Source organism: Scyliorhinus torazame, chromosome 1 (assembly GCF_047496885.1).
Source record: "Scyliorhinus torazame isolate Kashiwa2021f chromosome 1, sScyTor2.1, whole genome shotgun sequence".
Taxonomy (NCBI): domain Eukaryota; kingdom Metazoa; phylum Chordata; class Chondrichthyes; order Carcharhiniformes; family Scyliorhinidae; genus Scyliorhinus; species Scyliorhinus torazame.
Genome location: NC_092707.1, coordinates 30,534,486 through 30,559,370, shown reverse-complemented (window position 1 = coordinate 30,559,370; position 24,885 = coordinate 30,534,486). Strand labels below are relative to the sequence as shown.

General features: G+C 51.0%; 2 protein-coding genes across 2 annotated transcripts in view; one reads left to right on the top strand and one right to left on the bottom strand.

Moving 5' to 3' along the window:
• Positions 1-24,885, top strand: part of slc6a4b (solute carrier family 6 member 4b) — a 64,542-nt gene that overhangs the window by 9,353 nt on the left and 30,304 nt on the right. Inside the window, exons 3-5 of the mRNA XM_072481830.1 lie at positions 13,129-13,348; positions 14,829-14,967; positions 16,391-16,525. Of these exons, the coding sequence (XP_072337931.1) occupies positions 13,129-13,348; positions 14,829-14,967; positions 16,391-16,525 (494 nt within the window). The remainder of the gene's footprint in view (positions 1-13,128; positions 13,349-14,828; positions 14,968-16,390; positions 16,526-24,885) is intronic.
• Positions 1-24,885, bottom strand: part of svopa (SV2 related protein a) — a 182,341-nt gene that overhangs the window by 144,986 nt on the left and 12,470 nt on the right. The gene's annotated exons all lie outside the window — the stretch shown is intronic.

Sequence of the window (24,885 nt, the reverse complement as noted above, 5' to 3'; positions counted from 1 at the left end):
TTCTGTTGTATATCGAAGCTTCAGACCTCGTGGGTGCGTCTGATGCAAGGAAGATCGCGCTTCTCCTCTCAACAGCGGGTGATCAAGCCATCGAACCCTTCAACTCTTTTCACTTCACCGAAGGCCAGGACAAGCCAAAGTTCCAGACCATCCTGGACAAGTTTGACAGTCACTGTGAAGTGGACACCAATGAAATCTTCGAGCGCTACATATTCAAACAGCGTCTACAAGGTAAAGATGAATCTTTCAACTACTTCTTAACTAACCTCTGCCTGCTAGCGCTGTCCTGCAACTTTGGTGATATTGCTGACTCCATAGAATCATAGAAGTTTACAGCATGGATACAGGCCCTTCGGCCCAACCAGTCCATGCCGCCCAGTTTTTACCATTAAGCTAGTCCCAGTTGCCCGCACTTGGCCCACAACCCTCTATACCCATCTTACCCTTGTAACTATTTCCCCCTCCCTCCCTGTCCCCCTCACCCCCCCTCCCTCCCTGTCCCCCCTCATCCCCCTCCCTCCCTGTCCCCCTCACTCCCTGTCCCCCCTCACCCCCCTCCCTCCCTGTCCCCTCTCAACCCCCTTCACACCCCCCCTCCCTGTCCCCCTCCCTGTCCCCCCTCACACACACACACACCCCCCGTCCCCCCTCACCCCCCCTCCCTGTCCCCCCTCACCCCCCCTCCCTGTTCCCCCTCACACCCCCCTCCCTGTCCCCCCTCACACCCCCACTCCCTGTCCCCCCTCACACACCCCCCTCCCTGTCCCCCTTCACACACCCCCTCCCTGTCCCCCCTCACACACACCCCCCTCCCTGTCCCCCCTCACACACACACCCCTCCCTGTCCCCCCTCACACACACACCCCCCGTCCCCCCTCACCCCCCCTCCCTGTCCCCCCTCACACACCCCTCCCTGTTCCCCCTCACCCCCCCCTCCCTGTCCCCCCCTCCCTGTCCCCCCTCACACACACACCCCCCGTCCCCCCTCACCCCCCCTCCCTGTCCCCCCTCACACCCCCCTCCCTGTTCCCCCTCACACCCCCCCTCCCTGTCCCCCCCTCCCTGTCCCCCCTCACACACACCCCCCTCCCTGTCCCCCCTCACACACACCCCTCTCCCTGTCCCCCCTCACACACACCCCTCTCCCTGTCCCCCTCACACACACACCCCCCGTCCCAGATGATCAGAGAACAAATCGTTTTTGGAGTTCACTCTGATCCTCTGAGAGAGCAGCTAGTGAAAATCAAGCATATGACATGCACAGTGCATGAGCATGCCAAAAATCGCTATGCCCAGTACAAATTGGCTGAAAATGAGAAACTTGCCTCCCACGAGGCAGAGAGTGTGCAGGCCATCTCCCGGATGCTGCGCCTCAGCATTGATGAAAGCGGCCATTTTGTGCGCTTTTCCCGGGGCCCCACGCATGCGCGATGCGAACGGGATAACGGAGCGGTCGACACCCGCACTGCGCATGTGCGACGATGCACGGAGCGTCAGGACGCCAACGTCATGACGTACTCGAACTGCGGCAATGCCCACTTAAAGAAACACTGCCCTGCAAGAATCAGTCGATGTTTAAACTGCGGGAAGTCTGGACACTATGCAGCCTTGTTCAGGTCTGCACCACCAGTCAGGGGCCAGCGCTCCCAATTCCAACGACGGCGCGTTCAGAGTGTGCAACAACGATCACAGGATTCTGATCCTGGCAGTACAACGGATCCAGAGGAAGAATGCCTGGACTCCGCCTACTGTGTGGGCATCATTACCAAATGTGAATATGCCACATCCAACTCATCACAAATTCAATCCATCCTCGCTGTGGATTCTGCGGACGAATGGCGTGCGGTGATGCAGGTCAACCACTGCTCCATCCAGTTTAAGCTGGACACAGGGGCTTCTGCCAACCTCCTCTCACAGGCAGATTTCAAACGCATCAAGAAGCCCCCCAAGGTCCTTCCAGCAGCCTGCAGGCTCCTGGCCTACAACGGAAATGCCAGCACGGCACTGGGATCCTGCCATCTACTCGTCTCCAACCGGAGCACCCATGCACGGTTACGTTTTGAAATTGTCAAGCCAGACAGGGCATCCCAACTTGGCGCGCAGGCCTGCAAGCAGCTGAACCTCGTGTAGCGGGTTTACACAACAACATCCTCCAATGTGGATCTTCAGGCCAGCATTGACGACATCCTCGCTCAGTATCCGGATGTGTTCAACGGGATGGGTACGCTGCCATATCGATACAAGATTCTGCTACGACCTGATGCCAAGCCAGTGGTCCACGCACCACGCCAGGTCCCGGCTCCGCTGAGGGAGCGGCTGAAGGCACAGCTCAAGGATCTTCAGCAACAGGGCATCATTTCCAAGGTAACCAAACCGACTGACTGGGTCAGCTCGACGATATGTGTTAGATGTGCTTTCAATGCTCATCTGCATTGATCCCAAGGATCTCAATAAGAATATAATGCGTGAACACTACCCCATCCCGAAGTGGGAGGAACTCACCAGCGAGATGGCACATGCACGTTTTTTTTCACCAAATTAGATGCGTCACATGGATTTTGGCAAATACAGCTGGATGAGTCCAGCAGAAGGCTCTGCACCTTCAACACACAGTTTGGCAGATACTGCTATAATCGCATGCCGTTTGGCATTGTCTCGGCATCGGAGGTCTTCCATCGCATCATGGAGCAGATGATGGAGGGCATTGAAGGGGTTCATGTGTACGTGGACGACATCATCATATGGTCCACAACCCCTGAAGAGCATGCTTCCCGTTTCCAGCAGGTATTCCACTATGTCCATGCCAATGGCCTGAAGCTGAACAGGTCCAAATGTTGCTTTGGCATGTCGACACTCAAGTTCCTAGGTGACCAGATCTCTCAGCAGGGTGTGCACCCGGACACAGACAAGATCAAGGCCATCGAAGCCATGAAGGTCCCTGAAGACAAGAAGGCGGTGTTGCGCTTCCTGGGCATGGTCAATTTTCTGGGCAAGTTCATCCCAAACCTGGCCTCACACACCACGGCTCTACGAAACCTGGTAAAATGGTCCACTGCCTTTGAGTGGAAGGCAGCACATCAGGCAGAGTGGTTGGAGCTGAAAGCCAAGCTCACCACTGCACCCGTCTTGGTATTTTTCGACCCAGACAGGGAGATGAAGATCTCGACAGATGCGAGCCAGGATGGCATCGGTGCGGTGCTGCTTCAACGCGATGATACTTCATCCTGGGCACCGGTAGCCTACGCATCGAGGGCCATGACGCCCACTGAAACAAGGTATGCGCAAATAGAGAAGGAATGCCTGGGTCTTCTCACTGGCATTCTCAAGTATCACGACTATGTCTACGGACTGCCGACATTCACCGTTGAGACCGATCATAGGCCTCTGGTCCACATTATCCACAAGGACCTGAATGACATGACGCCTCAGTTGCAGCGCATCCTCCTCAAACTCAGAAGGTACGACTTTGACTTAGTGTACACGCCTGGCAAGGAGCTCATCATCGCTGATGCATTGTCCCGCTCCATCACATTGCGTAGTGAACACTCAAGTTCCTTGAAAGCCAAGCTCACCACTGCACCCGTCTTGGCATTTTTCGACCCAGACAGGGCGATGACGATCTCGACAGCACGGTAGCATTGTGGATAGCACAATTGCTTCACAGCTCCAGGGTCCCAGGTTCAATTCCGGCTTGGGTCACTGGCTGTGCGGAGTCTGCACGTTCTCCCCGTGTGTGCTTGGGTTTCCTCCGGGTGCTCCGGTTTCCTCCCACAGTCCAAAGATGTGCCGGTTAGGTGGCTTGTCCATGATAAATTGCCCTTAGTGTCCAAAATTGCCCTTAGTGTTGGGTGGGGTTACTGGGATATGGGGATAGGGTGGAGGTGTTGACCTTGGGTAGGGTGCTCTTTCCAAGAGCCGGTGAAGACTCGATGGGCCGAATGGCCTCCTTCTGCCCTGTAAATTCTATGAACTGCTGGAAATCATTCGGCAGATTGAATTACAGGTGCAGCTGTGTGCTAGCACCCTCCTGGCGTCTGATGAGAAGGTGGTTCGTATCCGCGAGGAGACAGCCAAAGACCCCCTCTTGCAGCGTGTCATGCGCCACCTCGCCAATGGCTGGCAGAAAGGGCAGTGCCCTCAATTTTGCAATGTAAAGGACGACCTGACGGTGATTGATGGTATCCTCCTCAAGCTGGACCGGATTGTCATTCCACTCAGTCTCCAGAGCTTGGTGCTCCGCCAAATCCATGAGGGACACCTGGGTGTCGAGGAGTGCAGACACAGAGCCAGGCAGGCTGTCTACTGGCCTGGTATTAACCAGGACATCTCGAACATGGTCCTCAACTGTGCGACCTGTCAACCCTTCCAGCCAGCGCAGAGCAAGGAGACGCTCCAGCAGCATGAAATCGAGACCTCCCCGTGGTCCAAGGTTGGCATTGACCTCTTTCGTGTGAATGGTCGTGACTACGTGTTGATTATTGACTATTTCTCCAATTGCCCTGAAGTCGTGAAGCTCTCAGACCTCACTTGTCGGACCGTCATCAAGGCCTGTAAGGAGACATTCTCCAGGCATGGTATCCCACTCACTGTCATGAGTGACAATGGCCCGTGCTTCAACAGCAATGAGTGGCCTATGTTTGCCAAGTCATATCATTTCAAACATGTCACTTCCAGCCCACACTACCTGCAGTCCATTGGGAAGGTTGAAAAAGGGTGCACATTGTGAAACAGCTCATCTGCAAGGCCGCGGATTCTGCTTCTGACATCTACCTCGCGCTGTTTGCGTACAGGGTGACCCCACTGTCCATTGGCATGTCGCCAGCTCAACTCCTCATGAACAGGGACCTGCAGATATACTTCCAGCCATATACTTGCCCAACCTGGATCACCTCCCGGTGCTACAGAAGGTGCAGCTGCTCCAAAACCAACAAAAGCAAGGCTATGATGCTCATGCCACTGATTTGCCCGTGTTATCCCCGGCAGGCACTGTCAGGATCAAGATACCGGATGGTGGCTGGTCTGCTCCAGCTGTCGACAGGCTGCGCCCCACTTGTATGTTGTACGTCTGGCTGATGGTCCTGTTGTGCGATGAAACAGACGGACGCACTGCGCAAAGTTGCCTGCCCGCAACCGCTTTCTTCTCCGTTTCCGTCCGTTGTTTTGCCACCTCCTGATACCTCGAACTACGAGGCCACCAGTCAGGCTTCCGTCTCGCCTGTCAAGGCGCCGTCATCTCCACCACCACCTCTCCGGCAGTCGACAAGGATCAGACGCAAGCCCCAGAGACTGGACTTATGAACATTTGTTTTGTTTGCTATGTTCTGTTTTCTCACATTAGACAGCTGTCTTCACATGTAAATACGTTCACATATGCCACCGCTTGTAAATATGTTAATATATGCCACCACATGTAAGTACGTTCCCATGTGCCAACAAAACATTTTTTAAAAGGGGAGATGTCATGATATGCAGACATGCAGATAATGTTACACAGACAGGCAGCTATTGAACACAGAGAACAGACCAATGAGCAAGCAGGACACTCAGGGTGGTATCTCACTATAAAAGGCACAAGGCGCTCACACTCCGCCTCTTCCACTGATGAACATCTACAGAGTGAGTCAGGGTGTATGTACAGTATCACACTTCCAGCACGTGGCTAAGAGCTAGGCTGGTTCAGTCAGACAGAGTAACCACACTTAGGTTAGCAGAGAGTCGAACTCATAGAGAACTGTGCTAACTGTGCTACTGGTTCAATAAATCAGATTGAACTAACTTCAAGGTCTGGAGTATCTTTTGGTTAAAGCTGCATCCAGTTACAGCCTGTGTTATCCCAGAGTACATAACACAACACTGTCCACTGAACTTTTTGACGTTTCTTCAGCAAGTCCATCAGTAGAGCAATCACGGTACAAAACATTTGCACAAATGTTCAATCAAATCCACTCATGCCAAGAAATCACATTATTTCCCTTTGTAATAAGGGTATTGGAAACTCCTCAATAACTGTTGTCTTCACATCCCAAGTGACCATTTGACCTTGTCCGATTGTATGGCCAAGGAAAGTGACTTGGGCTTTTCCAAATTCACTTTTGGCTAGGTTTATCACCAAACCCGCCTCCTGAAGTCGATCAAATAACTCCATCAGATGTTTAAAATGTTCTTTCCATGTCTGGCTGAAAATTACCAGATCATCGATGTATACCACACAACTGGGTCATCCTGAAATGACTTTGTTAGTTAACCGTTGAAATGTGGATGGGGCGTTTTTCATGCCAAATGGCACAACCTTGACTTGGTATAAACCATCTGGAGTCACAAAAGCTGAAATCTCCTTCGCCCTTTCGATAAAGGCATCTGCCAGTAACCTTTAAGTAAATCCAATTTGAAAATATAGCTGATTGTCCCATTTTCTCAATGCAATCCTCCAAATGTGGGATAGGATAAGAGTCCGTTCTTGTAACTGCATTAACCTTTCTATAGTCCACACACAACCATTGGGTACCATCTGGTTTAGGCACCATCACTATGGGTGAGCTCCATTGGCTGCAGCTCACTTCAATTATGCCATTTTTAAGCATACTCTCAATCTCTTTGTTAACCTGTGCCAATTTTAAAGGGTTAAGTCTATATGGATGTTGTTTATTTGGAACAGCATTTCCCACATCTACATCATGTATAGCCATTTTAGTACTTCCCAATTTATCTCCACAAATTTTCCCATGTGATATCAATAACTCTTTCAGGTCAGTCCGTTTTTCCTCTGGAGGGTAACTCAACAATTTATCCCAATTTTTAAGAAAATCCTCGTTTTCCAATTTAATTTGAGGTATGTCAAATTTACAGTCATCTGGATTTGGTTTGCCACTTTGAGTTAGAATCATTAAAACCTCCTTTTTCTCTTCTTCCCTTTCAAAGTACCTTTTAAGCATATTCACATGACACACTCGGTGAGTCTTCCTTCTATCTGATGTCTTTACCACATAATTCACCTCACTTAATTTCCTTTTAATCTGATAAGGTCCACAAAACCTTGCTTTTAAAGGTTCACCTACCACTGGTAACAATACTCAAACTTTATCTCCACTAAGAACTTTGGATTTCTTGTCCGCTACCCGTTTCATCACATTTTGTGCAACTTTTAACTGTTGTCCAGCCAATTCACCTGCTCTATTTACTCGTTCCCTAAAATGTGACACGTAATCCAATAATGTGACTTCTGATTTCTCACTTACCAATTTTTCCTTAATCAATTTAAGTGGTCCTCTTACTTCATGACCAAAAATTAGTTCAAAAGGACTAAATTTGGTTGACTCATTAGATGCATCCCTAATTGCAAACAGTGCGAATGGAATTCCTTTATCCCAATCCTCTGGATAATCTTGACAATAAGCCCTCAACATTGTCTTTAATGTCTGATGCCACCTTTCTAACGCTCCCTGCAATTCTGGATGGTACGCAGTTGATATAAATTGTTTTATTCCTAAGCTATCCATAACTTCTTTGAATAACCTGGAGGTAAAATTTGATCTTTGATCCAATTGTATTTCTGTGGGTAGTCCATATCTAGTAAAGAATTTAAGTAATTCCTCCACAATCTTTTTAGCTGTAATATTACGTACTGGAATGGCCTCTGGAAACCTAGTAGACATATCCATTATCGTCAAAAGATATTGATTCCCACTTTTCGTTTTAGGAAGCGGTCCTACGCAATTAGGACCCGTGTAAAAAGTTCCTCAAATGCTGGAATGGGTATTAAGGGTGCTGGTTTTATCATCACTTCTTGAGGTTTCCCTATTACTTGACATGTGTGGCATGATTGATAAAATTGAACTACATTTTTATGTAGTCCAGGCCAATAAAAATGTTTTTGTATTTTAGCTTGAGTTTTCCTTATTCCCAAATGACCTCCCACTGGTACCTCATGTGCAACTCGCAACACCTCCTTTCTATACCCTACCAGCAATACTACTTGATGAACTTCTGCCCACTTTTCATCCGCCTGCATATGCAAAGGTCTCCATTTTCTCATCAAGACATCACTTTTACGATAATAACACTCTGGTGTCCACTCAGATTCCTCTTCCATGTATGCTTTCTGATACATCCGTTTTATTTCAACATCTTTCTGTTGTAACTCCACCAATTTCCATGAACTAAAAATATCTGCCTCATCCTCCACCTGTTCTTGTTCTTTTTCAACTATCTGATCAAAAATCGTTTCTGATAATTGCACTTCACCTTTATCTTCACTCTCTGATTTCTCCTCTTGTCTTAACCTGTGACTTTGCGACCTTGTTACTACACAATCCGGAAAAATCCCAGAATATTCATCCTTCAACACTTCAGTTGTCTGATTTTCCACTGGCTTATCAACCACAGTAGGCATCACTACCATCTGCGATCCAGCTATATAATTACCCAAGATAAACTGTATTCCTGGACAAGATAGTTTCTCTGTTACTCCTACTACCACTTCACCACTCTTCACTGGACTTTCCAATCTTGCCTTATATAATGGAACACTACTCCTCTCACTCTTAAAATTGTGACTTCTTTACCTGCTCCTCCTGATACACATGAGTAAACTTTACCCACACAAGTAAATTCTTTAAAGAGATCTGGCACCTTCTTATCAATCACCTCTTGATCAGGCTGTACAATCTTTCGCACCTCCTTCACTTTACTTGGGCTTTCCTTTGCCACTTTCACAAACCCCACTGTCTTATCCTGTTTTACCATAACAACCTTCCCAGTGCTTTTCTTCAACCACCAACACTGTGACTTTACATGGCCTAGTTTATTACAGTGAAAACATTTGAAACTTTTCATGTCTCTTCCACCCTCCTGGATTTCTTTTTTAATCTGAAGTACACCCTCCTTATTATCTCCCATCAGATCACCTTTACTTTTACCACTTGAGTATTTCTCATGTCCCCAGTTTCTATCCCTCATTGGCTGAAACTGATGTCGGAAACCAAGCTTTGATTTATGAACTAATTCATAATCACCTGCCATTTCTGCTGCTAACCTCACAGTTTTAACCCTCTGCTCTTCCACATGAGTTCTCACTACATCAGGAATTGAATTTTTAAACTCCTCCAAAAGCATAATTTCTTTGAGAGCTTCATACGTTTGGTCTATTTTCAAAGCCCTTATCCACCTATCAAAATTACTCTGTTTGAGCCTTTCAAACTCCATGTATGTTTGACCAAATTCTTTCCTTAAATTTCTAAACCTTTGTCTGTAGGCTTCAGGCACTAGTTCATATGTGCCTCAGCTGGATTTTTTTACCTCCTCATACTTCCCAGACACCTCTTCCGGTAGTGATGCAAACACTTCACTAACCCTACCTATCAGCTTTGTTTGAATCAGTAATACCCACATGTCCTGTGGCCATTTCATTTGTTTAGCTACCTTTTCAAATGAAATGAAAAAGGCTTCCACCTCCTTCTCGTCAAACCTTGGCAATGCTTTTACATATTTAAATAGATCCCCACCAAGCCTTCGACTTTGACGCTCGTTCTCACTATCCTCATCACTATCATCCAACTGTACGTTTCCCTTTTCGTCTGCCAATTTTTAGTTTAAAAAAAAATTATAAATTTAGAGTACCCAATTAATTTTTTTCAATTAAGGGGCAATTTAGCGTGTTCAATCCACCTAGCCTGCACATCTTTGGGTTGTGGGGGTGAAACCCACGCAAACACAGGGAGAATGTGCAAATTCCACACAGACGGTGACCCAGAACCTGGGACCTCGGCGCCGTGAGACTGCAGTGCTACCACTGCGCCACCATGCTGCCCTCTCGTCTGCCAATTTTAACTGACTGTCATGTTTCATGGCCATTTTCTTTATCTTTATCTCTCTCTCTCTCTCTTTATCTTTTTCCCTGATCTGTATCTCCCTTTCTATTTCTTTTTGTTCTGCTAGAGCTATTCTTTCTTTTCTCCTTTCTTCTCTTGCCTTTTCTTTTCCCTCTCTCTCTCTTTCGTTTTCCTCTCTTTCGTATTCAAGCTGCTTTAATCCTTTCTCATGTTCCATGTGTTTAATTTGTAACTGAATTTTTGCCATTTCCAATGAGTCAAACTGTATCTCAGGCAACTTTAAATGCTTAACCACCGCCATAATTACCTCACCTTTTCACATTTTGTCAGGTAATGTTAACTGCAATGTTTTTACCAAATCTAACAGTCTGCTCTTAGTCTCTGTCTGTAAGGTACTGCGTGTGACCGTCTCCACCTCCAAAAACTTCAGAGCCTCTGAAAGAGTCATTGTCCACAACACACTCCCCACTTAAACTAAAATACCACACCTGAAAAGCAACCACAATATGCTTAAAGATACTCTCACATGACAATATTGTCCTTGAGAGTGTTATGAACCACGCTAATGTTAGGTACGAGGGGATCCCAAAACCTAGAAGGGTAACTTGGAACACCATTCGTAGTGGTGTATGTGTCTTTCAGGTATAGTGTGAGGAATGATGTACAACACAATTGTTGTGTGAACAATTAATAAAGAATATTTATTAATTTGAAAGAAAGACAAAAACACCCACAAGAAGGACTATAATGCCCTATGATACTTAAGTATACCGATGAGTACACACACATAATGTCACTTGAAACTATCGCTTGGTCCCCAACTACCTACGTTTACCTGAACTCTGAGACATCCCTTTTCCCAAACAACATCCTATTTTAAATAACTTTATGAGCTAAATCCAGCAAATAATTACCACAACCAGGTCAAGGTAGCCACGTCTGGGAAATGGTCTTCAGGTTCAGGCACAAAATGGCTGCTTCGTTCGGGGGACTATTTCTGCAACTTGTTGCAGTTCTGATGTTAACTGTCTCTTCCTCTCTTTTCTTAGTTAGTTCTATAGTTATACTGTTTCATTCCCTTTGATGTTATTTCCTTATCTCTTCCTTTGTGCCCATTTCCTTATCTCTCCACTTTGAAATTACCACCTCTACAGACCCATTGTTTTCTACAATCACATTTTAAAAATACTTCTTTTTCACTGATAGGCAAATTTGCATCTCATCATTTCTCCAGAGATCTGCCTCTAATCAACTCCCTGTTTTTACTTTGTTATGATGTGGAGATGCCGGCGTTGGACTGGGGTGGGCACAGTAAGAAGTCTTACAACACAAAGTCCAACAGGTTTGTTTTGAATCCGAAGCTTTTGGAGCACAGGTCCTTGATCAGATGAGTGACTCACCTGATGAAGGAGCTGCGCTCCGAAAGCTAATGACTCCAAACAAACCTGTTGGACTTTAACCTGATGTTGTAAGACTTCTTACTTTACTTTGTTAGTTCAATATTAATATTCCTCAATTTTAAAAAAAATTATTCCAAACACAAATAACCAAGTAGTTATTTCCCCTTACATAACACAACTCACCGCCCCCCCCCCCCCCCCCCCAAACCACCCTCCCTCCCTCCCCCTCCCTACCTAACATAGAACATAGAACAATACAGCACAGAACAGGCCCTTCGGCCCTCGATGTTGTGCCGAGTTTTGTCCGAAACCAAGATCAAGCTATCCCACTCCCTGTCATTCTGGTGTGCTCCATGTGCCTATCCAATAACCGCTTGAAAGTTCCTAAAGTGTCCGACTCCACTATCACAGCAGGCAGTCCATTCCACACCCTAACCACTCTCTGAGTAAAGAGCCTACCTCGGACATCCCTACTATATCTCCCACCTTGAACCTTATAGCTATGCCCCCTTGTAACAGCTACATCCACCCGAGGAAATAGTCTCTGAACGTCCTCTCTATCTATCCCCCTCATCATCTTATAAACCTCTATTAAGTCGCTTCTCATCCTCCTCCACTCCAAAGAGAAAAGCCCTAGCTCCCTCAACCTTTCCTCATAAGACCTACCCTCCAAACCAGGCAGCATCCTGGTAAATCTCCTTTGCACCCTTTCCAATGCTTCCACATCCTTCCTATAGTGAGGTGACCAGAACTGCACACAATATTCCAAATGTGGTCTCACCAGGGTCATGTACAGTTGCAGCATAACCCCACGGCTCTTAAACTCAAGCCCCCTGTTAATAAACCTGTTGGTGGAAAACATGAGTAGAGACAGAAACAGCCTCCATCTTATGTAAATTCCCACCTCCTCTGACCCTCTAAGAGCGAACTTAATTTTCCCCAATTGTAGAAACTCTGCCATATCCCCCAATCACCCCAACATCATCGATGGCTCCGCTGACCTTCACCACCGGGCAATCAAAGTGGCAAAGGCCACGACATTGGTTCCCCTCCCTCCAGTGGCTCCGGCAGCTCCGAAATTCCAAAGATCGCTATCAATGGACACAGTGCCATCCTCACCCCCACTATCGCCGACATTTGTCTTGAAGATCAAGGTCTACAATCTCCCTAGCTTTGACCAAAACATATGAACATGATTCGCAAGCCCCCTTGCACACCTCTCACATCTGTCCTCTACCTCGGAAGAACCCATTCAGACCGACCCGCATCATATGGGCCCTGTGTACCACCTGAAACATCATCTTGGCACAGGATGATGTCTGATTCACCTGGTCCACTTCACTCCAGGCCTCCCCCTCCACCACACCCCGCGCCACCCCCCCCCCCCCCCCCCCCACACACACCCGCCACCAAGTTCTATCCCCAGCTCCTCCTTCCATTTCCATCTTATCTCCTCCACTGGCACCTTCTCCATTTCCAACAAACACCCATAAATATCCACAATTTTCCCTTCCCCTAGCTTGTCCTGAATTAACAATCTATCTATTAGTGTGTGCCTTGACAGCTGAGGAAACGAGGGGTGCCCCTTGCACACAAAGTCCTGTACCTGTATGTATCTGAATTCACTCCCCCTCAGCAACTTCTCCTGCAACTCTACCAGCCTCGCGAACCTTCTTGCCACAACAGATCCCTAACCAGCTCTACCCTTCCCTATACCAATTCCTGTACGCCGCGTCCATCCCTGCTGGTACGAACCTATGATTCCCGCCTATTGTGGCTAGTACAGACATATCCCCCACAAGCAGGTTATAAATGGCTCCCAGCCCACACCATGAAGAGCATGGTTCCTCCTGTTTGCTAGATTCAGCCTCTCCAAATTACCAACGTGTATTTTGTTTCAGGGATTGGATACGCAATCTGTATCATATCTCTGTACGTTGCCTTTTACTACAATACCATCATCTCCTGGGCTCTCTACTACTTCTACTGTTCATTCACGGCCACCTTGCCCTGGACTAACTGTGACAATCCTTGGAACACACCCAACTGCACCAATTACTTTGGCAAGAATAACGTCACCTGGAATAACTTCTCCCGATCTCCAGCTGAAGAATTTTTTATGTAAGTGCATGTAAGTGGCTAGTGTTTAAACAGTTGTACTGGTTTCAAAGAACAAAGTGAATTGTTTGGGCAGTGGATGGCGTGGTGGAAGGTTGGGAATGGGGAGGTGGTTGTGTGGCGTGTAAATAATGAAACAATAATTAATTATTGGCATTCACTGCCAGCATTCACTCAAGTGCTCATTCCCTGTATGCGATCATGGAGAGTTTAGTGGAGCTATTCATTATATGGGTCTTTGCGGTTGAACAGATAGATCGCTGTATTTATTCAACATATCACGTTCTCACTTTTCAATCAGAAATGGGATCTTCACTGATTTTATTGGTCTTTAGCCAAAGGATATTGAGCCCAATTGTCACACTCCAACCACTGCCTGGGCTGTGCTCCATTGACGGAGTACAGCCCAGGAATTGTATCTGGCGCTTGCCTGTCTATAATGTTGAATAACACATTGGGTGTTGCATCTATCATGGCTGCACCTATCATGTTCCAGATGACACTCGGAAGAGATGTATGTCATTGAGCTAGACCTCTGAAGTGATACCAATAAGGTAAATCAGAGTTGCGGTGCTCTTTCAGAGAGTCGATGGGCCAAATGGGTGGGGATTCTATGGTTCTTCATAAGTCAAACTCTCAGGAACTACTCACTTTCATATTGTATTTCATAACATCTTCAGGATATCCCAACTGTTTCACTTGTAATGAAAAATGATCTTACATTTCTAAATTCAGAACATGGCAGATTAACATGCAACTACATGGTTAGTTGTCCTCAGGACATCCCAAAGCACTTTACAACCAATTCATTATTTATTGAATCGTGTTCACTGCTGTCACATAGGCAAATATGGGAGCCAATTGTAACAAGACAACGTCCACAAATGGCAACTGATTAGTTAGAAATCATAGAATTTACAGTGCAGAAGGAGGCCATTTGGCCCATCGAGTCTGCACCGGCTCTTGGAAAGAGCACCCTACCCAAGGTTAACACCTCCACCCTATCCCCATAACCCAGTAACCCCACCCAACACTAAGGGCAATTCTGGACACTAAGGGCAATTTATCATGGCCAACCCACCTAACCTGCACATCTTTGGACTGTGGGAGGAAACCGGAGCACCCGAAGGAAACCCACGCACACACGGGGAGGATGTGCAGACTCCTATGTTGGCTGGGGGGAAATTGTTGGCCAGGATACCTTTCAAATATCATCATGGGATCTTTCGGAGTTATCTGAGCAGTTAGATGGTTAACCATCTCACTTAGAGGACAGCACCAGTGAGAACGCACCGATCCTTAGTGTTGCATTAAAGTTCCAACCCAGATATGCAGTAATTTTAGAAGTAGAACTTGTTACCACTACTGTCTTAGTCAGGAACGGCTGCCAAACTGACAACAAATGAATTAGTTTTGAAATGTAATCACTATTGTTCTCTGGAAATAAGTGGTGGTGTTCTTTATGTTTTCATCTTGCTTTTAGACGGAATGTTCTGGAGATTCATAAGTCCAAAGGGCTGCATTATGTGGGCGTGATCCGATGGCAGCTTCTCCTGTGCCTCTTTGTCATATTTACCGTTGTTTACTTCAGCCTCTGGAAGGGAGTTAAAACATCTGGAAAGGTTTGTTTGATGAGATAGCTTTTGTTACAATGAAATTTTACACAAACGCGGTAAATTAATCAACCTCTATGGCAGTATTTTTGGGGCAGCCACAAAGGAGTGTCACAAGGATGTTATAATTCACTGCTCGTTCTCAGTGAGTCAAGGAGGAATCTGGATCCAGTCTTTCCTTGACATAAGTTTGTTCACAAAACCCAGAGGACACGGGCACAGGCACAGACTCCCCTTTCCTTTCCCTCACACAGATGGAAACTGGTTTCTATACATACGTAAGAATAATGCCCTAACCTTTCCCCAATTAATAACAGTTGGCCTCACAATTAGAGCATGCACTCCATTGTAACAGGATTACAATATTAACGGAAAGGCAAACAGCAGCACGGTGGCGCAGTGGGTTAGCCCTACTGCCTCACGGCGCCGAGGTCCCAGGTTCGATCCCAGCTCTGGGTCACTGTCCGTGTGGAGTTTGCACATTCTCCCAGTGTGTGCGTGGGTTTCGCCTCCACAACCCAAAGATGTGCAGGGTAGGTGGATTGGAAATGCTAAATTGCCCCTTAATTGGAAAAAATGAATTGGGTACTCTAAATTTGTTTTTTAAAAACTTTTTAAAAACGGGAGAGACAAACACTACAGAAAGTGGTCAAAGAGAGAGGCATGTCAAAGCAGTGTTTTATAGAGTTACAGAGGAACATATTGCAGAAAGGATTGCATGGCAGACAGGGTTTTATTAGAGAAAAGTGTGCTTTAGAGAGGGCTGGATTTTCCATTTGGGGTTGGAATGTTGATGTTGAGATCAAATGCAGGCCCTGACCCCACACCATGTTGGGTATGGTCACCCAGCATGAGTTTTGGCCAGAGGGCACACACCACCCAGTTGAGGGTGGTGGGCAGTGTCCCAAGCCTGGAGAGCCATTAGGAGGCTCTCCAGCAATGGTGCATTAGCAGCTCCATTGTCTGAGATGAAAGCTGCTAATGACTCCAGAGCGAGAGAGAGAGTGGGCAGAATGGAACCCATCGTCTGGATAGTCAGCAACGGCAACTGTGGCCAGACGGCCATTATGGGTGCTGGGTGGGGAAGAGGGGACCCCTAGTGGGATAAAGCACTGTCTCCCACTCCAATTTCCCACTTGGAAGCCACCTCCTCTGTGTTTCAGCCGCAGTATGGGGTCCATCTGCCGACGAGTGAATAGGCCCCTCGATGACCTCAATTGGTTAGCTACCTAACCCTTGCAGTTCCGACCTGACCCGGCCTTCTTAAAAGTAGCTCAGGGACTAGGGGGGGGCGTGGATGGTGCTAGAAAACTAGCACCCCTGTCCCATCCACACTGGCCTGTGAAAACCCTGTCCATTTCATTACAGAGAAAGGTGCATTCCAGTAAAGTTCCCATTTAAAAAAAAATCAAATCTCTTGCATCTGTTGCAGATAGTCTGGGTGACGGCCACACTGCCATACTTGGTGCTATTCATTCTTTTGATAAGAGGAGCCACCTTACCTGGAGCATGGCGAGGCGTGGTCTTTTACCTCAAACCAAACTGGAAGAAGGTTTTGGACACAGACGTGAGTACACATAATGAACAAAATGGGAAAGTTCTGAATTACTAAACTAATTATTTTGAAGCCGAGGATTATTATGACAAGTTGGCTGATCACACACTGCAGTTTTAACATTTTACTGTACTCCATCCATGCAGACATCTTGGGCGCGATTCTCCACTCCCGCGCCGGTTGGGAGAATCGCCTGGGCCCCCAAAATTTCCCGGGACGCCGGTCCGACTCCCTCCCGCGATTCTCCCAAGTGGCGGGATCGGCCCCATCGAGTTCCGCGGGCCGCAGGCCGGAGAATCGCCGGAGACACCCAAAATGGCGATTCTCCGGCACCCCTGCTATTCTCAGGCCTGGATGGGCCGAAGTCCCGACGGCGTGACCCCAGTTCACGCCGTCGCCGTTCACACCTGCTATTTAAAGTCGTCAGCCAGTCGTGCTGGCTGACGCTGAGCAGGGAGGAGGTGAGCGGACTGTTCCGCAGCGCCCGGAGACCGGGGCGGCTTCCCCGAGAAGGCTGCGGCCGGGGGGGGGGGGGGGAGTGTGCAGGTGGGAGGGGAGTGAGGGAGAGTGTGCAGGTGGGAGGGGGGGGAGGGAGGGAGAGTGTGCAGGTGGGAGGGGGGGTGTGGGAGAGTGTGCAGGTGGGAGGGGGGGGAGGGAGGGAGAGTGTGCAGGTGGGAGGGGGGTGGTGAGGGAGAGTGTGCAGGTGGGAGGGGGGGGAGTGAGGGAGAGTGTGCAGGTGGGAGGGGGGGGAGGGAGGGAGAGTGTGCAGGTGGGAGGGGGGTGGTGAGGGAGAGTGTGCAGGTGGGAGGGGGGCAGGGAGGGAGAGTGTGCAGGCGGGAGGGGGCTGAGGGAGAGTGTGCAGGTGGGAGGGGGGTGTGGGAGAGTGTGCAGGTGGGAGGGGGGGGAGGGAGGGAGAGTGTGCAGGTGGGAGGGGGGTGGTGAGGGAGAGTGTGCAGGTGGGAGGGGGGGGAGTGAGGGAGAGTGTGCAGGTGGGAGGGGGGGGAGGGAGGGAGAGTGTGCAGGTGGGAGGGGGGTGGTGAGGGAGAGTGTGCAGGTGGGAGGGGGGCAGGGAGGGAGAGTGTGCAGGCGGGAGGGGGCTGAGGGAGAGTGCGCAGGTGGGAGGGGGCAGGGAGGGAGAGTGTGCAGGTGGGAGGGGGGGAGTGTGGGACAGTGTGCAGGTGGGAGGGGGGTTGTGGGAGAGTGTGCAGGTGGGAGGGGGAGGGAGAGTGTACAGGTGGGAGGGGGGTTGTGGGAGAGTGTGCAGCTGGGAGGGGGGGTGTGGGAGAGTGTGCAGGTGGGAGGGAGGGGTGAGGGAGAGTGTGCAGGTGGGAGGGGGGATGAGGGAGAGTGTGCAGGCGGGAGGGGGCTGAGGGAGAGTGCGCAGGTGGGAGGGGGGATGAGGGAGAGTGTGCAGGTGGGAAGAGGGGTGAGGGAGAGTGTGCAGGTGGGAGGGGGGGTGAGGGAGAGTGTGCAGGTGGGAGGGGGGGTGTGGGAGAGTGTGCAGGTGGGAGGGGGGGTGTGGGAGAGTGTGCAGGTGGGAGGGGGGTGTGTGGGAGAGTGTGCAGGTGGGAGGGAGGGGTGAGGGAGAGTGCGCAGGTGGGAGGGGGATGAGGGAGAGTGCGCAGGTGGGAGGGGGGGGTGTGGGAGAGTGTGCAGGTGGGAGGGAGGGGGGTGAGGGAGAGTGCGCAGGTGGGAGGGGGGATGAGGGAAAGTGTGCAGGTGGGAGGGGGGTGAGGGAGAGTGTGCAGCTGGGAGGGGGTGAGGGAGAGTGTGCAGCTGGGAGGGGGTGAGGGAGAGTGTGGATGGTATCGTCCATCCACGGATGCCACATGTCAGCCGCCCTGATATGGCAGGACGGTGACGAGGACACGGCCGCAGGGTGCGTGTGGCTGATGGGCACAGGCGAGTGGCACACTGGTGAGTAGTACGGTGTGAGCTGACCGTTGGGCGCAGACTGTGACCAGGGGTTAGGCTGGCTGCGTATCTGCAGCGCTGCCAGGCCACCGGGACACACAGGGATCCCATGACGGCTGGCGAGGTGTGGAAGAACCTCCGTGTAACATGTCGTTTCTCTGCCCCCCACCACCCTCCTGCAGGTCACCATGTATGCCAACCAGACAGCGATGTTCACCGCCGTGGTTGGAGCCACAGCTCTGGAGTTTGCCATCCGGCAGCGTAGAGTCAGACGGCCCACAGTGGCTGCAGATGCAGCGGTTGGCGGTGCAGCAGAGGGGATGGCCGCAGAGTGGCCCGTCGTCACCGCGCAGGCCGCAGGCGCTCAGGACCCGAATGTACAGGGGGATGCTGAGGGGAACATTGACCGCTAGACGGCGAGGAATGCAGAGGAAGTGCTTGGGGGAAGCAGGAGGACGGGGAGGAGCAGGTGGAGCAGGAGGATCCACTGATGGTGGTGCCAGGGTGCCACAGGCGTCCAGCAAGGCCGAAGGGTGTACCGTGACAGAATGTCGTTCGAGGCCCTACCGGACATCACATGCAGGAGGAGACTACGGTTCAGCAGGGAGACAGTCGCACATATATGCCACCTCGTGGCGCACCTCGCACCACGTGGAATGGGAGGAGGACACGCGATACCAGTCTCCGTCAAGGTGACGGTGGCCCTAAACTTTTACGCTACCGGTTCCTTCCAGGCGCCGAGCGGGGACCAGTCCACAGGTGCATCAGGGCCGTGACCGACACCTTGTACGCCATCGCGGACAGGTACATTCAATTCCCCGAGGACCGAGCACAGCAGGAAGCACGGGCACGTGGATTCGCCAAGGTGGCCGGGATACCGATGGTCCAGGGTGTCATCGATGGTGTGCACGTCCCCATGCGCCCGCCTGCAGACAACAGGGAAGTGTTCATGAACAGGAAGGGCGCATACTCCATGAACATTCAGGTGGTGTGCGACCCCCACATGAAGATCATGCACGTGTGTGCAAAGTACCCCGGCACTGTGCATGACGCCTACATTCTGGCACAGTCGTTCATCCCCGCAATGTTCAATGGATGCCACCCCCAGCTGAGGGGTTGGTTGCTGGGCGACAGGGGCTATCCGTTGAGGTCATGGCTGATGGCGCCAATACGGAGGCCTCAGACCAACGCGGAGAGCCTATACAACGAGGCCCATGCAGCAACCAGGGGTGTGGTGGAGCGGTGCTTCGTCCTGCTGAAGATGCGATTCAGATGCCTGGACCGCTCTGGAGGGGCCCTGCAGTACCGGCCCGACAGGGTCGGTCGCATGGTTGTGGTCTGCTGTGCGCTGCACAACATTGCCATGCAGAGGGGAGATGCCCTGGTGGAGGAGTCGGAGGGAGGACCCGACGGCACCGACGCTTACGCAAACAAGGGGGATGGGGAAGAGGAGGATGCGGAGGAGGAGGATGATGGCGCGCATCAGGGTGGGGGGAGGGGCGCAGGACACAGGCGCTGCCCGGCTGCTCGTTACGTTCAGGAGGCTGCGCGACGGCACCGCTGCGGACAGCGGGCACGCGACGCGTTGGTGGCCGCACAGTTCACGCACTGTGGGTGTGGGATCCGCTGAACACTGCCACTTGCACCGTCACTCCGCACCCTTGCCCCCCCCGCACCCCCGCACCGCGTTCACGGCAACAATTCCACATCACCTTACCACTGCGGCACTACGGGATTGCACAACGTTGATGATTGGGTAAGCGGGTGTGATCAGTGCCATGTTGGATGGTGACAGCCCGCTCTGCGATGAGCTGTGTGCTCAGATTCGCCAGCCGAGGTCTGACTCATGGCTGTAGCTGAACCATGCACTCCGGTGGTCACAGCCTTCGTGACGGATATTTCACCACATGCCCGTGGGGTAGCTGGCGTCGGTGTACCGAGGACAACGGTGTCCGATTATGGGAGGCAAGGGGGGAAAGGGTCAGCACAGCCAGAACAGACCCTGAACGGCTCGTATACAACGACGCCAATCAGGCACCCTCACGAGCCCCCTGGCACCGGACATAGCACACAGTCTTACAAGTCAAATTTAACAGTGCGTTTATTCGTGTGGTAAACATAGGTGCCCTACCCACTACAACTAGACTGTGCCCTGCACCCGTGCCAACTTCTTATGTGCCTAACGTCTTTGCCTTACGGGCCCTACCACTACGTCTAGGTGTGTTCCCAGATGGTACAGCAGGAGTGGAGGTGGACTGCTGTGAATCACGCCCTTCGACATGGCTCCCTGTCGGCACACGTTTCCTGGGGCAGCCCGGCTTCGATGGGTCAGGCTGCTCGGCGGGCGTGCTGGATGGCGTGGTGCCACCCTGACCTGCCCGCTCCCCACCAGATGCGCCAGGGACGGAACGGGGTGAGGCCGAGTGTACCGGGACGTCCCTTGATGGAGCTACCGGGACAGACCCCAGAACCTCCTCCTCCCTCGGGGAGACCGGTGGCCCCCGGGCCTCACTGTGGGTCGGGGATGCGCTCGGAGACATGCCCCGTCGCACCACCGACACCTGGCGCTGCCAGTCCTGGAGGCCTGCAGCAGTATCAACCACGGTCCGAATGTTCGCCCGGACGGAGCCCAGGGAGTGCCACATTCCTGCCAAGGTCTGTGCGACCTCGACCTGTGAGTGCGCGACGCCATCCATCACGTGCGCCAGGCGGTCAATGCTCTCCGCAACCGACTGCTGGGACTGTGCCATCGCTTGCTGGGACTGGGCCATGGCCTGCTGAGACTAGGCCAGGGCCCGGAGAGCGGCGGCAATGTCCTGTTGGCTCTGTGAGATGGCTGCCTGTGAGAGGGAAGCCCGCTCCTGGGCCATGGATGACGCGTGCACATGAAGCCCAACGCCTTGCAGAACCTGACCTATGGCCGAAACCCTTTCACCCATTGCCTCCACCGCGGACGCCACCCGTGCGGTGTCGGCCTGGGTGGCTGCGATGAGCGGCACCACTCCCTGCTCCTGAACGCGGATGGACTCCTCCAGCTGCATGCGCAGGTCCTGGAAGATTGCCCTCATCCCGTTACTCAGTCCCTGGGTGTCCATACGCATCGGTTGTCCGGGTGGGTCAAGTACATCCAGGAACCCGGGAACCGTCTGGGCAGCAGCTGTTTGCTGGGCCTGGGCTGCCCTCCGACCGTCCAGCCCCTCGGCTGCTCCAAACTCCACCTGCTGTACCGACTCGGCTGTGTGGTGCGCACCAGACCGTGACCCGGGAGCCTCATCACTTATCTGCCCAACCGAGGTGAGTGTCTCTGTGATGGTGAATGGTGTGGGGACAGCAGTGCCGCAAGCTCGAGGTCATCATCCGTCAGTAAGTCTGGTGTGTACTGGTCCCCCTCATGGCCCGGCGCAAGCTCCATGCGGGCCATGTCGTCTTGACCTCCAGGTGGATCCAGCGGGTGTGTGGCCGTGATGTGCGCTTAGACATGACTGTCCACCCTGTGCCCCTCACTAATGTCTGTCTCGGTGGTCTGAGCGTCCCGGTCCTGCGTCCCAGACTGAGAGGTCTGCCCTCCTGACCGACCGACTGCCAACCTCTGGCCTGCGTCCCTGGGTGCAGTTGCGGTTGGCGATGTTGCGCTGTGTCCTGGGCGAGGCGTCCCTGAAGGTTCGGCAGGTGGCCCTGGGGAACATAGAGATTTGGGGTTCGTTAGACACGGTGGCCCGGGTGTATGGTGGTGGTGGGTGCACAGTGTGAGGGGGGGGGGTGGGATCGGCAGTGCAATGGCCAGAGTGTGAGGGGAGATGGGATCGAGGGTGCAGTGGCCAGAGTGTGAGGGGGGCGATGACGGGTTGGGGGTGGGGAGGACATGCAGGGTTCTCTCACTTGCTTCTGCGCCTCCGAGCTGGCATGGCGCGACCTCCCGGGTGGCAGATCCCCTAGCGAGGTCCAGGGCCCTCTGCTCATGAATGCCCTGTGCCGGGGGGGGGGGGGGGGGGGGGGCACCCTCATGGCACTTACCCTGGCAGCCCGGGTGAGGTCGTGCAGCTTCTTGCCCCACAGCACTGACTGCGGTGCCCACCTCCCGCCAGCCACGCCTCACCGCGCTGGATGGCTGGTGATGCCCACGTCTTGGGCAGAGGGTGTCGCTTCTTTGTTCCACCTCATCCACCAGGGTGTCCAGGTCTGTGTCCCGGAACCTCCGTGCGGCTCTTCGGGGCTCAGCCATCTCCTCTCTTCTCCTCCGGGTCCTCTGTGCGCGGATCGTGCCATTTATTATGCACATTTATCATTCGGGTGACGACGCGGCCTTCGCGACACGGCCCCCCCGTGTTTCTTGCGGCCCCGATCCTAGCCCATTTTTGGGCCCTGAATTGGTCGGGACCGGGGCTGTTTCGCACCGTCGTGAACCTCGACGGCGTTCACGACGGCGTGGGCACTTCGGCGCAGGAGTGGTGAATCGCGCCCCTTATTTCTGGATTACCTTGAGCTACGCAATTTGAGGTTCAACTACAAAAGCAAAGACCAACTGAAATAACATCCCACTTTAAATTCCAACAGATGGATCAAAATTGGCGACGAACTTGCCATTCATGACCACGAAGAGCTAAAGATGTGATAAAGCGTATTTCTAAATTCTGCAATCCCCATTATTTCCCCCGAGACAGTTCCATCTTTCAATTTTCATCTCTTTCATGTACTTGAGTGAATGAAAGGATTGAGGGAGACAGGACTGCTGAGTCTTCACCAAACACTTTTAGATAAAAAGGCAAGCCATATCCTATATATAAAAAAAGACCCCCACCCACCCTCTGGGAGCATCCAAATAATCTTAAAATAATTTCAGGACTTTTGCCTCCTCTCGATTATCTCAAAGTTCATTCCATGAGTTGATCCCGCTGTGTATGAAAAAAAGTCTTGATGTCAGCCACACATTTACCTGCTACATGTTTGTACCTGTATTCTCATGTCCTACTCTAATAATTTAACTACACTGTTTACGATCTGAAGTGCCTCCTTTCCAGACTGAAAAATGCTAATGTAGCCAGTATTTCCTCATAACTCAAACACCAACAATCAGCCTCTCAGCATTTCTTTGGTCCAGTAAACGAATGTCCTTCTTCTGTCTCAGCCATCAGCATTAAACACCGCGATCAAGATCAACCATGACTTCCTTTCACTTATATTCTACAGTTTTGGCTCTTTATTTGCTGCCTACATTCGATCTACTCAGGTCCTTGGGTGTCTTTCAACATCATCCTTAGTTACTTCTACACACTCATGGAATACGCATGTCATCCTTTTTTCCTTTAATAATAATAATCTTTATATCGTCACAAGTAGGCTCACATTAACACTGCAATGAAGTTACTGTGAAAAGCTCCTAGTCACCACACTCGGGTGCCCGTTCGGGTACATTGAGGGAGAATTCAGATAGTCCAATTCAACTAACAAGCACATCTTTCGGAACTTATGGGAGGAAACCGGAGCCCCCGGAGGAAACCCGCGCAGACACGGGGAGAATGTGTAGAGTCCACACAGACAGTGACCCAAGCCGGGAATCGAACCCGGGACCCTGGCGCTGTGAAGCAACAGTGCTACCATGCCGCCCCGCACACCTGTGCATTAAGCTTTAACTGCCATTGCCTTGCTCACACATTTATGTTTCCCAAGTTATTCTCTAGTTTCTGAGCCTCCTGTGGTTTGGTGTACTGGGCAAGAATTTCAGAGGAAGATGAAGCAATCAACACAGTGATAATTCACTGCAGGAGAGGTAGAGTGTGTCGGTCACAGTATTTATGGCATGAGAAATAAAGCTAAAAAGTAATAATAACCATAGCGGTACTGACACATTAGGGAAAGAAAGCATCAAGAAATATGACAATGAAATGAAAATGAAAATCGCTTATTGTCACAAGTAGGCTTCAATGAAGTTACTGTGAAAAGCCCCTAGTCGCCACATTCCGGCGCCTGGTCGGGGAGGCTGGTACGGGAATTGAACCGTGCTGCTGGCCTGCCTTGGTCTGCTTCTGAAGCCATCGATTTAGCACAGTGTGCTAACCCAGCCAATGAAAAGAAAGGCTGGAAACTAGAGTTGAGAGAATGAGCTTTCCTTGTATTCAGTGTATCTGGTCTCTGCTACTGTACTGCAATAAATTGCAACACTCGTGCCCTTGCATTAAGAATGATACTCTCTTCATAAAATAAGTTGACGTACATGTTTTATACAGTTAGGGATCAAATCAAAACAGATCCTAACTGCTCCCAATGCCAACATTAAAAAAATATCCATGCCTCTTCGAGGTCTACTTTTTCACAGGACGAAAAACGTTTTAAATGAAGATCAATAATGTCCTCTCCTCCAGCTTATATGGGGTCATCACAATGTTCACTTCGTCATTTCAACCATAATTGTTGTGGGCTTGGCAATTCAGTCTACAAGGAGGATCATTGGAAAAAAAATT